We start from the raw sequence: 16,088 nt of genomic DNA on the forward strand, positions 1-16,088 counted from the left end.
CGCGTATGGCCATGATAAGCGCTGAATGAATGACTTTGACAGGCTTTCTGTTGTAACATCGCACAAGGTAAATAAGGGTGACATCTAGTGGAGAAGACTAATGATAAGATTCACATTAATCAGATCTTGTTTTAAATGTGTGCTGAAATAAATACTGGAAAAGATCAATTCGCGGCTTTTGAGAATCGATATCGAATCGAAGTCATTTAAAAAAACGATTAATCGAAAAATCGAAATTTTTTTTGCCCAGCCCTAGTTATTATGGACTGGTATTTTTATAAAAAGTAAAACATTTTTAATAATGAATTTATTACAAACAAGCAGCTTTTGGCTTCTCAAGACATTAACTGATGGACTGGAGTGGTGTGGATTACTTGTGGATTATTGTGATATTTTTTATCAGCTGTTTGGACTCTCGTTCTGACGGCACCCATTTACTGCAGAGGATCCACTGGTGAGCAAGTGATGTAATGCTACATTTCTCCAAATCTGATGAAGAAACAAACTCATCTACATCTTGGATGGCCTGAGGGTGAGTAAATTTACAGAAAATGTTCGTTTTTGGGTGAACTATTTCTTTAATAGTAAATAAGTGTACCTTATTTGTTTTCTTTGTTTATAACATTTCACCTCTGACTTCCAGTGTCCCAGTCAAAGAAGAATCAAGCTACTTTGTGCGAGTGTATACCGAACCACTGCTGGTAAATCTACCCACGCCTGACTTCAGCATGCCCTACAACGTCATATGCCTCACCTGCACGGTGGTCGCGGTGGGCTACGGCTCTTTTTACAACTTGCTGACCCGCACCTTCCAGGTGGATGAACCGAGTCCACCGCTGGCAAAACGATTGGCCAACTTCATCCGTCGCATAAGGGGAGTGCCACTGCTGGCCTAAACTGCTGAGAGCAGGTCTGGCACCTTAAATGTCCATATTAGGAAGCAGAGAGAATCGTGATGCTTAAACGGCAGCTGCTGAAGTTTTAAGATGCTTTTCAGGTCTGGAAGGACTCGATGCCAAGTGACTGTTCTGAACTTCTGTTGAACAAATGAGCTACCAAAATGGATTAGCCTCCTTTTTATGTTTTGTTTTGTGAGTCGCATAAGTAAAGATTAGCCACTTTTGTTTTTGTTTTGTTTTGTGAGTCACATAAGCAAAAGATTAGCCACTGTTTTGTTTTTTGTTTTTGTTTTGTTTTGTGAGTCACATAAGCAAAGATTAGCCACCTTTGTTTTGTTTTTGTTTTGTGAGTCACATAAGCAAAAGATTAGCCACTGTTTTGTTTTGTTTTGTGAGTCACATAAGCAAAGATTAGCCACCTTTGTTTTGTTTTTGTTTTGTGAGTCACATAAGCAAAAGATTAGCCACTGTTTTGTTTTGTTTTGTGAGTCACATAAGCAAAGATTAGCCACCTTTGTTTTGTTTTGTTTTTGTTTTGTTTTGTGAGTCACATAAGCAAAAGATTAGCCACCGTTTTGTTTTGTTTTGTGAGTCACATAAGCAAAAGATTAGCCACCGTTTTGATTCTTGTTTTGTGTGTTTTCTGAGTCACATAAGCAAAGATTAGCCACTGTTTTGTTTGTCACATTAGCAAAGATTATCCACCTTTGTTTTGATTAGTTTTTTTGTTTTCAGAGTCACATATGCAAAGATTAGCCACTGTTTTGTCACATTAGCAAAGATTAGCCACCTTTGTTTTTTGTTTTTTTGTTTTCAGAGTCACATATGCAAAGATTAGCCACTGTTTTGTTTTGTGAGTCACATAAGCAAAGACATTTTTGCAATGTTGTTCTAGAAAACGATAGCTTGCTGTCACATGAACATTTCTTAAAGGAACTGCATGGTTCGGGCATCTGGGAGAAATATAGATGGAAGAGCATGATGTTAAGTCGTCTCGGTGTACCAAGCCTCACAGAAACACAGACACTACAATCCAACTACTGAAACTGGACGTCTAAGAATGTGGCAAATATTTTCCACGTAATGTAATGCACTGATATTTAAATATGTGTGGTTTTGAAAGATTGGACTGTTTTTATTGTTTTGTCTTTTTGTCTTGCCTCACCACATAATGACCTCCAGATTGGGTGTTATTGAATTAAAATTCTGAAGATCTTTAACACTGGTTAACTTTCCCATAATAAACTGACTGGAAACCCGTAACGTGTTAAGAACAGTTTGACTCTTTAGTGCAACATGTTTTGTTCGTGCCTCAAGGGATTTTGCGGAAGATTTTTTTTTTTTTTAGGGTTTAGGAAACTATTTGGCATTCCGCTCAACTGTGCCATTCTGTTTGAATTCAGTGAAAGAGTCTCCACATTGGCTGATTGTAAATCTTTCAGTTATCTGTTATATGACTTGGAAATTTGTAACATACATATGCACTTAAATTGAAACGAAGAGATTTGCGGTAACTCACTGGTTGTCAAACTAAAATGTACCACTGATCAAATCAGACTATCCAAGTACCACATCATCAGCTTCCCTGTTTTTGCCTGGCACTGCTGACTCAAGTATGTCGGCTACAATGTGTCCTAACTAGGCACAATACAAAACAAATTTCCAAAGACAAGCAATTTGTACGTCCACAATGAATGTGAAACTGATGTGCAACATGATACAGTCCCAGCCAATCAGAAGAGATTTGATGTTGAATATGTATAGTTATGAATGGGATTTGTAGTTGACGGTGCTACACAACATCATGCCATAGGAATGGAAGCCACGCAACTGACAAAATAGATAAGGAATTTATATATGTATAAAAAAATGATTTTGTTTTTAGTAACCTCATATATACATCATTCAAAAGTTTGGAGTCTTAAATCTTTTTTTAAAGAGATTTTAAAATCTAATATGCTGAAGTGATGCTCAAGAAAATTTCTTAAATATTTCTTAAAGTTCAAATGAACAACATTATAAATGTCTTTTGAGTTTATAGATCTTTTAATCAAATTAAAGTGACCTTGCTAAATAAAAGTATGAATTTCTTTTAAAAAAAACCACACCAAACTTTTGAACGGTAGTGTATATATAAATATATGTTGAATAATCAAATGTTGTGTTTCTTAAACACAGGATGTGTTTCCCACCAGACAGAATTCAAGGTCTTTTCACATTCCTGGAAGCTGATGCACATTAACCTCGGTTTAGCACAAATTCTCTTCATTTTTGCACTTTCTTCTTCTCTCTTTACATGACTAAATTGCTAAAAGTGCAGTGTTACCCAGCAGTCTCTGACGGTTTCATTTCTGGTAGGTTAGTACTTTAGTTCAAAGCTTTTCCATCACTGTCATGTTTTTGCTGACAATTGTTTTGACCCTTTTGCTGCCAAGCTCCTGGAGAGGATGGAAACAGAGGTCTCTTTCATTACAAGACGTTTTTGCACATGTTTGGGTCTCGGGGAGGGGAACTTGTACATTCCTAAGCACTGATGCCAATGAGCTGTTATGTGAGAAGAGAACAGCCAAACGAACACTGGCATACCAAAAATACCAACTCTTCAGTGAAGCTATTTTCTTTGTTATTTCGTGGCCAAAAATACACAACCACTGGAAGGTTTACTGAAACTATGAGGTTTATTTGGTGGTTATAAATGAGGAAAACAACCTCTATGAATAAAGCACTAAATGGCAAAAAAAAAAAAAAGTATGTATTATTATGCAAAATTAATCCACCAAAGACTCTTTCCGATGGTTAAATCAGCACGGTTCACTGCATGCATGTCCACAGGTGGTTGGGCAACATTTCTGTTCAGCAGGACACTGGCCATCATGGTAACAGTATTCTGCACACATCGGAGTCCCCTTCGGTAGAGCACATCGACCAGGCTTCACTGCATGGACACAGACAAACAGTGTTCAGTCTCAGATATACTGCACAAAACACTCAAAGCAACATCATTTTACTTACAGAGTGAATTGTACTAAGTATTATTTCATGTTTATTCATTTTGTAAAGCCACCCTGTGTCTGGAATAGTGCTATATTATATATAATATGTAAAAATGATTAAATAAAATAAAACACAAACTGAAAGGCAATGGGAAAGCTGCCCCCAAAAAACAACTGAAAAAAATAAATAAAATTCCTAACTGTATAACAACATAATAACATTAAATAATACTTATTATAAAATAAGACACAAACTGAGAGGCCATGAGAAAGCTGACCGAAACATTAATATAATATAATATAATAATACTTATTATAAAATGCCATGAGAAAGCTGACCGAAACAATATATAATATAATATAATATAATATACCTGTATATGGAGCCATACATTCATGTCCACATCCATTGCTGCAGCATTTCTCATTGTTCGGACAGTCACTGTCATTGACACAGAACTCAGCACACATTCCTGCTCCAAATTTTCTGCGTGGACACACTCCTGGCTTTGCTGTTATACAGATACATGACAGAGAAACTATACCACTGCATGCTGAATGCCTTACTGTATATATACATATTCTATATATATATATGCCTTACTGTATGTATATATATATATATATATATATATATATATATATATATACTATTTCAGCCTTTCAACGAAATGTAATGTTTAATGCAATGTGTTACTTGCTGTTTCTTACTGAAAGCAGGTGGCACACACACAGCCCCGCAGTCAAAGACACAGCATTTGTGTCCTCCAGAGCAGTCTTTATCAGAAACACATCCCCGACTGGACGGCACGACCGTCAGCTTCGCCGGACAGTGACCCACCACTACAGAAGAGCAGCATTATAAGAGAGGTCAGGGAGTGATGTAAGAGTTTGCTTCAGCATCTGTAAGTCAGTGGTTTTCCATTATGTGTCTCAAACTTTAAAAACATATTCACATATCTGCTTCAAATTGAAGTAGTTCATAAATCTACTATTTATGCCTAAACTTTGTCAGCTAGCTTCAAATACAAGGTGCTTTTACAACCTACACGTTCAAAAATAATTTTTCGAAGTTGTAAATTGAAGTATGATTATTGGAATATGTTTTACAAGAAAATACTGTTTCAGTCTTTCTACTTGAAAATTTCACATTTAATTCAATGTTTGAATTAAATGACACATTTTTTTGTAATTATTGGCTGAAATTTACTAGCAATTTCTAAGTGGACATCAATTTATATTTTGTTCATGAATTTACTATTGAAACCAAATGTATGTGTTCAAATGAACTGTTATGCCATCCTCATGGCTGCCATTGCAGTATTTCATCTTAAGCATTTTGATTCAAACAAACAATCTTTACAAAAAAATGTAGAAACATTTTGAGTTAATAGACTGAAAATAAAACACAAACTGAAAGGCAATGGGAAAGCTGCCCCCAAAAAACAACTGAAAAAAATAAATAAAGTTCCTAACTGTATAACAACATAATAACATTAAATAATACTTATTATAAAATAAGACACAAACTGAGAGGCCATGAGAAAGCTGACCGAAACATTAATATAATATAATATAATAATACTTATTATAAAATGCCATGAGAAAGCTGACCGAAACAATATATAATATAATATAATATAATATACCTGTATATGGAGCCATACATTCATGTCCACATCCATTGCTGCAGCATTTCTCATTGTTCGGACAGTCACTGTCATTGACACAGAACTCAGCACACATTCCTGCTCCAAATTTTCTGCGTGGACACACTCCTGGCTTTGCTGTTATACAGATACATGACAGAGAAACTATACCACTGCATGCTGAATGCCTTACTGTATATATACATATTCTATATATATATATGCCTTACTGTATGTATATATATGAAGTTGTAAATTGAAGTATGATTATTGGAATATGTTTTACAAGAAAATACTGTTTCAGTCTTTCTACTTGAAAATTTCACATTTAATTCAATGTTTGAATTAAATGACACATTTTTTTGTAATTATTGGCTGAAATTTACTAGCAATTTCTAAGTGGACATCAATTTATATTTTGTTCATGAATTTACTATTGAAACCAAATGTATGTGTTCAAATGAACTGTTATGCCATCCTCATGGCTGCCATTGCAGTATTTCATCTTAAGCATTTTGATTCAAACAAACAATCTTTACAAAAAAATGTAGAAACATTTTGAGTTAATAGACTGAATACAATAAACCCATCAGACTTTTATTGAAGAACAAATAGCAGAGTACAGTAGTTCTTTAAAGAGTTAGAAGTTATAATTAAGTCCCTTATAGTTAATTATAAGGGAGTTAAAATACAAAACATTTCGAAGAATTTGTTTCCAGGAATGGTGGCATTACATCTCTGGTAAAAATAAATAAATAAATAAATAAATCGTAACCATGTTAATATTAATATTCTGTAAAAATAAAAAAATATAATTTTTGAGAATTTATGTATTTAATCTGAAAGAATGTAGATAGTTCACCTTTCACTGGACGTCTGTACTGTATGTCTAATCAGTGTTGCCAACTTAGCAATTTTGTTGCTAAATTTAGCAACTTTTCAGACTACCCTAGCAACTTTTTCTTCCAAAAGCACCTAGCAACAAATGTAGCAATTTAAAAAAAAAAATTATTTGGCAGCTTTTAGCAACTTTTGATAAGTGACTCAAATGATAAAAAGGCACAATTTACCATTTAAATTACACAAAAAGAGGAAACCAAAGATGCCTAGCAGTACACAACATCACGTGAATTAAGTTATTGCTATTTGCAGTTATTTGATTTGATAATAATAATAATTTAATAATTGTTCATTTATGATACACCTTGTTAGTAGCTTAGATTTGACACAATTTTGCATCGTGATTACGTAATGACGTCATCACGCAATGTCATCACAACATCATTTAGCAACTTTTAGCAACAAATCAACCTTCCTTTAGCAACTTCCCCTGAAAATTAGTTGGCAACACTGTGTCTAATGTCATATTTTGTCAGGTACGTTTATGCATGTCTTCGGGCTGAAGCTAAATGAGCTAAAGGAACATGGATCTTCTCACCTGTGCAGTTCCGCCCTGGAGCCGCGTCTGTTGTGGTCAAACATCCAGACAGACACAATAACAGCACACTCACCGTCGAGCTGCACACTCGAGCCGTCATCCTCTCGCCCTGCGACACACAGTGAGCTCTGCTGGAAGCGCGCTGAACGAGCGAGTCCGGAGGGGCGGAGAGCTGCAGGAGTCCGAGGCGCGAGGCACACAAAACTAACATGAAACAAAAAACGTGTTGCTGGATCAAAACATCTGCTGAACTCCGCAACATAAAATAAGCGATTCAGTTCTGCTTATTGCTTTAGAATAACTTCACCATCATCATCACAGTCCGTTTCTAGGCATAGGTAAAGCGGTCGACTGGCCACCAGCAGGAGGGGGCGCCAATGAGCGCATATTCTGGCGCTATATTTTAGCAGAGTTGTGAAGTGGCACGGCCACCCTGAAATATGATTGCCGCCCCCACTGAATACCCCAATACTATTGGGCTAGGGCAGTGTTTCCCAACCGGAGCATTTTCTCTCTCTCTCTCTTTTTTTTAATTTTTTTTATCATGCAATAAAGCTACGTTCAAAGGCAATTAAAAAAACTGGGACAGCAAAATCAGTATTTTGTTAGGTCAGTATTTGTGGCAGTCGATAAATCACGCTGGTCAAATCACGAAATGGGTTGATAGCTTAATATCGCACAGTGTGTATTGTAGAGGCAATACAACACACAGAGAGAGAGAGAGAGAGAGAGAGAGAGAGAGTGCTTAAAGGGGTCATATGATGATGATAAAAAGAACATTATTTGGTGTATTTGGTGTAATGAAATGTGTTTATGCGGTTTAAGGTTAAAAAAACACATTATTTTCCACATACTGTACATTATTGTTTCTCCTCTATGCCCCGCCTTTCTGAAACGCGTCGATTTTTACAAAGCTCATCGTTCTGAAAAAGCGAGGTGTGCTCTGATTGGCCAGCTATCCAGTGCGTTGTGATTGGCTGAATACCTCAAGCGTGTGACGGAAATGTTACGCCCCTCACCATATTGTGATGCCCTGTCCGGCCGGAGCGACCAGACAAAAACATGAAAACCCATTATAAACTAGGCATTCGTTGCATCCAGTGGGGACATAATTACGGATTATAATGACTTATACTGTCTTTTTACGCGTTGCATCGCGCCGCGTAAACATAAAACCATTTCTGCATTTGTGATCGGAGAAATGACAAACAACAAGCGCTACTCTGCCCAAATTTTTTATTTAAACGCATCCTTAAAGAAGTGTTGAAATGCTGAATCAATTAATTCGCTTCTAACAGCACTTAATGGGAGCAGCGTCATACACACAGAGGGCAGAGCGTCGCGTCATTTAAAGGGGACTAGGAATAGGTATTTCGCCTAGGGCAGGGGTGTAAAACTCAATTCCTGGAGGGCCGGTGTCCTGCAGAGTTTAGCTCCAACACCTGCTTAGAAGTTTCAAGTATACCTAGTAAGACCTTGATTAGCTGGTTCAGGTGTGTTTAATTAGGGTTGGAGCTGAACTCTGCAGGACAGTGGCCCTCCAGGACCCAGTTTTTGTGACCCTTGGCGTCAAAATGGCTAGAAACGGCCCTGACCATAGCTGTGAAAAGGGAACAGTAAATACTCATGCTTTCAAGTTGTTTTTGTTTGCATTTTCTCAATGGTGGTTGCTCAACTGGCACAATGTAACCCCATGAACCCCATGTAATGTTCCACAGAAGTGGAAGTATTTTTTAATCACTCGATCTGTAAAAGTCACGTGACTGTGGTAGAGCCATCCATATAAGTTTGCAATGTATACTGCTTAAGTTTGGATGAAGTAAGATAAGATACTTTTTTTTGCCACATAATAGTTTGAATTTAACTTTGTACAATACAATCATACCAGACATGGTTTAAACTTGTTTTATGGCAGTGTGTGGGCTGATCTGAAACTAATCTCTTACACACTGGTTAATTTTACTCGAAGAAACCTTAGTGGAAACCCCTCGATTTCTCCATGGAAGCAGTTGCACAGGACAGCTTTTGGAAAAAAAAGAACTGGCATTTGCTCTGTGGATGAGGCACATAGAGATATTTGTCAGCAGTCATGCATGTTAGCAGTGCCATATGATTTCAAGTGAATAGGACTCTTTGTATAGAATATAAAATTGACTGTATGCATCTCTTTAGAATAGATTACGCACTGACAGTAATGTGCATCTAGTGGAATGCTGTAAAGTTTCATGTGACCACTAGATGGCAGGTGACTGGTGCTTAAAACTAAGCTGTACTGTAGGTGTCTGTGCTCTCAATGCTGTGTATAGTGCTGTAAATGAAAATCACATTTGGGGCCTTCAGAGAACAGTATGTGTGAGGGGCTATGCTCTCGAAAGATAAAATATTTTTCAAATGTGATTCACAGATATACAAAAAACAATGCAATCAAAGGGCCATATAAAGTTTTGAGAACTGGGGCAAGTTGCATAAACACAGCCACATATGCCTTATCTAGTCTAACCAACTAGTAGTTAGCCAAGAGATAATAATCTGTCTTACTTTTTGGATTCAAATTAGACCAATATGTTTTTATGTAACTGACTTATTCAAGTTATGACCAGAAAAAAAAAAGACTAGTCTAAGCAGTTTATGCAATCAGCCCCTGGAAGCCGAGACTGGTTCTTTAAATATGAGTTAAATATGATTCGAAAAGATACAGATGGAACTAAATGACTAAATAATTTACGAAAATAAATAAATAATACAATTCACAGCCATGCTGCTCTTGTCTACTCTTTCACCCAAACTTACGGAGGAACTGGAAAAGAGAGCAGAACGTTACACAATACTTTTCCATTCGCAAAGTACAGTACAAATTCAGTACATCTGAGAATTATGTAAGTAGTTTATTGACCTACTGAAATTTGAAAATTTCCCTTGAACTATCAGTACATAAAATAATTTGAAATACAAAACCTGAATGAAGCATTTATTTAATGTAAAGGCCTTTTAGTTTGCCAAAATGCACTTTTAAAATTACCAAATTTGTGAAAACGGCATTGTGAAGATTATATTACTTTAATGATTCAACTATACCCAACAACAATAAATAAATACATAAATATATTCAAGTTCAAATTTAGTAGGTAACACCGAGGGGAAAACAGTAATCTGTTTAACCAGTATACACAATTATCTGAATTTTGGGACAATTTAAAAAAAATAAAAAATAAATTATGTATATATATATATATATACAGTGGGTACGGAAAGTATTCAGACCCCCTTAAATTTTTCACTCTTTGTTATATTGCAGCCATTTGCTAAAATCATTTAAGTTAATTTTTTTTCCTCATTAATGTACACACAGCACCCCATATTGACAGAAAAACACAGAATTGTTGACATCTTTGCAGATTTATTAAAAAAGAAAAACTGAAAAATGCTCAGTATTTGCTGTGTGTACATTAATGAGGAAAAAAAATTAACTTAAATGATTTTAGCAAATGGCTGCAATATAACAAAGAGTGAAAAATTTAAGGGGGTCTGAATACTTTCCGTACCCACTGTATGTATATATATATATAAGTATAAAAATGGGCTCAGATATTAAAACTTTAATTTCTGAAATTAACAACTATGCAGTATTGGGGGAATGATAGTGTTTTATGTATCTGTGTGTATTCAAAATAATTCAATAAAAAGGCTCTGTTAGACATATAAAGGCATCAAATTATATGGGAAAAAAATCTCTTAAAAGTTGTTTAGTGTTTTTTTGCACTGGCTAAATAAACTGCTGTGACCAGAAGTTTTAAAAGTACTCTAAAAATAAAGGTTAAAACTGTAGTTTACAGCATCACAAAAACATATTACTATGTGAAGGCTTCTGTATTTGACAATTTCATTCATAATTTACACCAAAAGAGGAAATTCCCTTTACTTTAAGAATTCATACTGCATTCTTCACTGAAAAGGCAAATCAGTCCAAGGCAGCTGAATGTAAACAGCAGAGTTTAGAGTAGACAGCCTCGCTTAATTCTTTCCAATGTCCACTCTAAATAATGTGTGCTAGAGGTGCTGAAATGAAGGTTGATACGTTTCTGTAACTCAAGGCTACTAAACATAAGACGCAAAACAACTGGGCTGCAACTCATGACAGCTGAAAATAAGGAATCAAGTGGTTCAAACGTTCTGTGTCACACCAAAACCCAGTTCAGTATTTTATAGAATACAAAAATGAAGGGTAACAATTTACAAGTTCAATTTTTTAACATTAGTTAATGCACTAGAGCTATCATGAACTAATAATAAATGATAATTCTTTACAGCATTTATTAATCTAGGTGAATTATTTTTTTTTTTTTACTATTGTTGCTGTTAAAAGTATTAGTTCATAATATGTAATGCATTAAAGGAATAGTTCACCCAAAAATGAAAACGTATTAACCCTTAGGCCATTCAAGATGAGAGAAATGTAACATTATTTATCAGTGAATATGCCCGTCACAACGAGAGTCCAAACAACACAATAATCCACACGACTCCAGTCCATCAATTAACATCTTGTGAAGCGAAAAGCTGCGTGTTTGTAATAAACAAATCCAACACAAAGGCGTTTAAACCATAATGTAAGTTTTATAAGTGAAAACTGTCCAAAACAGTTCTGAACAAATATAGCTTTGGAATTTTATGTGAGAACACAACAGAAATTAACTTTTTCACTGGAGAAAGTGTTATTATGGACTTTCTTACAAACACTTCTCAAGACATTAATCGATGGACTGGAGTCATGTAGATTATTGTGATGTTTTTATCAGCTGTTTGGACTCTCATTCTGATGGCACCCATTCACTGCAGAGGATCAACTGGTGAGCAAGTGATGCAATGCAACATTTCACCAAATCTGTTCCGATGAAAAAACAAACTCATCTACATCTTGGATGGCCTGAGGGCGAATACATTTTCAGCAATTTTTCATTTTTGGCTGAACTATTCCTTTAAGTAATGTTAACGAATTGAATCATATAGTAAAAAGTGTTACCAAATAAAAAAATAGGCTATAATAAATGCTACGGAAATGTGCCAATGAAATGTATGTGAGTTTTAAAGTGATAGGCAAGTTGTGCATTATATTACTTAGTATTAATTCCACAGGTTTCCTTAGTAATCTATCATACATATTGCTTTCAGAAACATCCCTCAAAAATCCTAATACTCATATTAAAAAAAAAAAAAAATCCTGAATGTTTACGGGACATCTTCATTTTTGTCCTTAGCCCTGACCAGCCCCTCGCTGTCCTCGATGCTCTCTTTGATTAGACACTCCTTTAGGTTCGGCTGATTCCCGATATCAATCCCCTGCTCCTGGATCTCCTGCAGAAGAGCTTCCCAGCGCCGCTTGTCCTTCGAGACCTTCCAGGACAGCCTGACGTTGGATTGGAGGAGCGGGATGAGCAGAGGGTGCAACTGGTGCTGCTGCAAAGCCTCCTGGGAAGGCGCTAGGTCCTGCAGGGCTCGGTCGCAGTGTTCCTGAGCCTCACTGAGCTGTTCTAGTTCTTGAAAGCAGGTGACCAAGGCAGAGAGCGTGAAGAACCAATGAACCCTCTGGAGCTGGTTGAGCTGCAGGAGCTGATGGCATCCTAACTTCTCCTGGAGTCGCAGAGCATTGAGAAGAGAGCCTAGGGCGTCTTGGTACCGGCCCACTCGCATCAGCATCTGGCCCGCACGCAGATCACCCAGATAAAAGAACTCAAGAAATGTAGGTGTGCTCCGTAGTTCAAGAAGGGAGTGAAGGTGGGTCAGGTACTGCTCAAACGCCCGGCTGCGCTTAGCAATGGTCTCGGCGGCGAAGTTTTTGCGCAGCTTCTTGCGAGGGAAGTACACGCCATTCATTTCGTCTCCGTGACGGCGACGCAACCGGCTGTGTAGCCGTTCGAAGTCAGTGTAGCGCCGTGTGATGACCGCGGGAGTTTTGTCAAACGTCCCAGAATGGATGACGTGAATCGTGTAGAGCTGATGAGAAAGACCACAAGTGTGTTTGACTTCATGTGAAATCAGAAAAACAAAACCTGCAACTGTTAGATGGGTCCTTGACATGACACTTACTTTTTTTTTTTTTTCCAGATGTAATAGTTTATTCAAAAATACATAAAGAATGCAGTTAACACATGCAATGACCTGAATATACCTTTTTACGATGAGCAGGTTTTTAATTTTCGGAATTAAAATTAATTTTGATATTTTTTGGGGGCATGAAGCCTAAATTGTCAGGGTGGTGCAACTGTCCTGATATCGTAATAAAGAAAATGCCTCATTTTTGAAAATAAAATCTTAAAAATCTTTATCATTTCAGATAATTTGCTAGTATCTTTTAATGTTTGTTTACCTGTGTGTAAGACTGATCTGAGACGTCCCATCACATTTCGCAATATTGATATTTCAGTTTTTTGCTGAAGGGGTTTACCACACTTTGTAGCAAAGATTATCCATCGACTATTGAGGAATTAGTGCAGCATTACAATGAGAATCTTCAAATGACTCAATACCTATGCTCCTTTGAAAACCAGGACTGTTATGTTTGTCAGCTCTGCACCTTGGTTTACTTTTGATCTGCTCCAGATGTAAATCAAGGGTCATCGTCTGGAGCATTTATATACAAACACCGTGTCTACACTGGATACGACAGTTGTCGTGCCGCGCCGCAACAGCTAAAGTCTGTCTACACTGGACGCGACAAAGTGACTGTTTCAAATCTTTTAATTTTTGTGTCAGTACATCATAGATAGAACGAGGCAGCAGTTTACTGTCGGGGATTTGTCGTGTCACACCGCATCCAGTGTAGACAGCATCACCGATTATAATGGGTTCTATAGTATATTGTCGCGCCGCTCGCGTCCGGTGTAGACACGGTGTAAGACTGGACTTACAGTGCATAAAGAGTTATATGCTGACCACATGCAAAACTATAAGGTTGCTCTCTCTACAGCATTATTATGCCAGTTTAATTGGGTCTGGTGTGGGAAATACAAAATCTTTTTTTTCTGTGGTTAATAATATTTTAAATCCACCAGATTCTTTTACTCCTAATATATACTCCATGGCACTGTGTGAGGCATGTCATTTTTTAACAAGAATTGAAAACATCCATCAGCAAATGTTTGTACCAAACCCAGATTGTCAGTAAATCTATCCTAGCTCTGCACAATCTTTCCACTTAACTTTTTCTACTTTTAAACTGCCAACTACTGAGGAAATTGTCTCTATTGTACGAAAATCCAAATCTGCACCTTGTCAATTAGATCCTATTCCAACTTACTTGCTTAAAGCTGGTTTACCGTTTTTTTCTTCTTTAATCACTGATATTATGCATGCCTCACTTCTTTCTGGTACTGTTCCTCCTGTATTAAAAACTGCTGTAATAAGACGTATTCTCAAAAAACCAGGGGCAGATTCAAATAATTGAGAATTTTTATCCTATTTCTAATTTACCGTTTCTGTCAAAAATTCTTGAAAGGACTGTTGCATCCCAGCTCCAGGTTCATCTCTCTCTTAATAGTTTATATGAGCAGTTTCAATCAAGGTTTCAATCTGTATCATAGTGTTGAGACTGCACTTGTGAAGATTTCTAATGATTTATTAGTAGCTGCAGACTCAGGTCTTTTATCAATACTTATTCTTTTAGACTTAAGTGCAGCATTCAATACCATCTCACACCCCATACTGTTAAGTAGACTGGAGTCCATTGGAATCACAGGTACAGCTCTGTGTTGTTCGTTCCTATTTTACGGACTATATCCAATTTGTAAAACTTAAGCAGTTTAAATCAAATCCTACACCTGTTACCACTGGTGTCCCGCCGGGCTCTGTTCTGGGACCTCTTTTGTTTATCATTTATCTTTTACCAATTGGTTTTATTTTTAGGAAATATGGGGTTCAATTTCATTGTTACGCTGATGAAACCCAACTTTATCCGTCTTCAAAACCTACCATTGTTTTTTCTCCGACTTCTCTTGTTCAGTCTTTAGATGAAATAAAAACCTGGTTTTCATGTAATTTTCTCAAACTTAACAGTAATAAAACAGAAATACTTCTTGTCGGTTCAAAAAACACTCTGGCCAAGTCAAGTTGTCGGTCTATGACAATTGACAATTCTCTAGTTTCTATATCTAAACAGGTTAAAAGTCTGGGTGTCATCTTGGACAGCACTTTAACATTTAAAGCTCATATTAACGTTACTCGTTCTGCATTTTTCCAAATACGAAATATTAATCGTCTCCATCCTGTACTCTCAACAAAGAGTACTGCTATCCTTGTACATGCTTTAGGGTAACACTTTATAATAACTTTCATTTATAAATCATCAACAGACATTATATAATGCTTAACAGATCATTAGTTAATATATACATTCACATAGATAGAAATATGAGATAATGTTCTTGTTCATGTTTACTAATGAACTTACTAACCATTACCTAATGATTAACATATGATTATTTAATGTAAATTGAAATGCTTACAAATGTCAGCAAACTTTCAGTTCATATGATCTTCATTTGTTGGTCTTTGTTGTGCAGACCTCTATTTACACATCATAACAAATAATCTATTAATTATTTGTTCATGTTTTTGCACTACCAATCTAAAGTGGAAACTATTCATCATTAGCAAATGTGTATAAATGTTTACTAATCATTAATACCTTTATGAACAGTCATCTCAATGGCAAAAAAGTGTCCCGAAAGACCTGAATTTACCCTATTTACACATCTTTACTAATCATTTGTTCATGTTTTTGCAGTAGTCAATTGAAACTATTCATCATTTGTAAATGTTTATAAACGATTACTTTTCATTTAGTATCTTTATGTGCATTGGACTTTTAGCTAATGTAACAAGGTTTGTGTAAAGGGTGGCTGGTTAAGTTTATCTAAATACTGGCTAAAGACATAGATTGTAACTCACATTAGTATACTACTCTTCAGTATATCATTAAACAGGATATTCCTTGAATCATAAATAAACAGGGGAAAACAAAAACATTTTAAAAAGAAAATACTTGTTCATTTATCAAAACAATATAATATAAACAGATTGAACCGTGTTCCCTTATAATAATCAAATTGACCCC

The 16,088-nt window shown here is 36.2% G+C and overlaps 3 protein-coding genes across 3 annotated transcripts in view; 1 reads left to right on the top strand and 2 right to left on the bottom strand.

Annotated features, from left to right (window-relative positions):
- Positions 1–2,158, top strand: part of LOC107705717 (GPI transamidase component PIG-T-like) — a 9,899-nt gene extending 7,741 nt beyond the window's left edge. The window contains exon 12 of the mRNA XM_016509145.1: positions 644–2,158. Within this exon, the coding sequence (XP_016364631.1) occupies positions 644–896 (253 nt within the window). The 3' untranslated portion in view covers positions 897–2,158. The remainder of the gene's footprint in view (positions 1–643) is intronic.
- A 1,458-nt stretch (positions 2,159–3,616) lies between these two features.
- LOC107705679 (perlwapin-like) lies at positions 3,617–7,341 on the bottom strand. Its single transcript, XM_016509075.1, has 4 exons — positions 6,980–7,341; positions 4,604–4,735; positions 4,267–4,404; positions 3,617–3,834 (listed from the first exon to the last, which is right to left on the bottom strand). Exons 1-4 carry the CDS (start codon positions 7,239–7,241, stop codon positions 3,701–3,703), a joined length of 666 nt encoding a protein of 221 aa, XP_016364561.1. The 5' UTR covers positions 7,242–7,341; the 3' UTR covers positions 3,617–3,700.
- A 4,564-nt stretch (positions 7,342–11,905) lies between these two features.
- Positions 11,906–16,088, bottom strand: part of snx21 (sorting nexin family member 21) — a 10,194-nt gene continuing 6,011 nt past the window's right edge. Inside the window, exon 4 of the mRNA XM_016509147.1 lies at positions 11,906–12,970. Coding sequence (XP_016364633.1) covers positions 12,206–12,970 — 765 coding nt within the window. The 3' untranslated portion in view covers positions 11,906–12,205. The remainder of the gene's footprint in view (positions 12,971–16,088) is intronic.

The sequence above is a fragment of the Sinocyclocheilus rhinocerous genome, unplaced genomic scaffold (assembly GCF_001515625.1).
Source record: "Sinocyclocheilus rhinocerous isolate Xijiao unplaced genomic scaffold, SAMN03320098_v1.1 scaffold263, whole genome shotgun sequence".
Lineage (NCBI taxonomy): Eukaryota > Metazoa > Chordata > Actinopteri > Cypriniformes > Cyprinidae > Sinocyclocheilus > Sinocyclocheilus rhinocerous.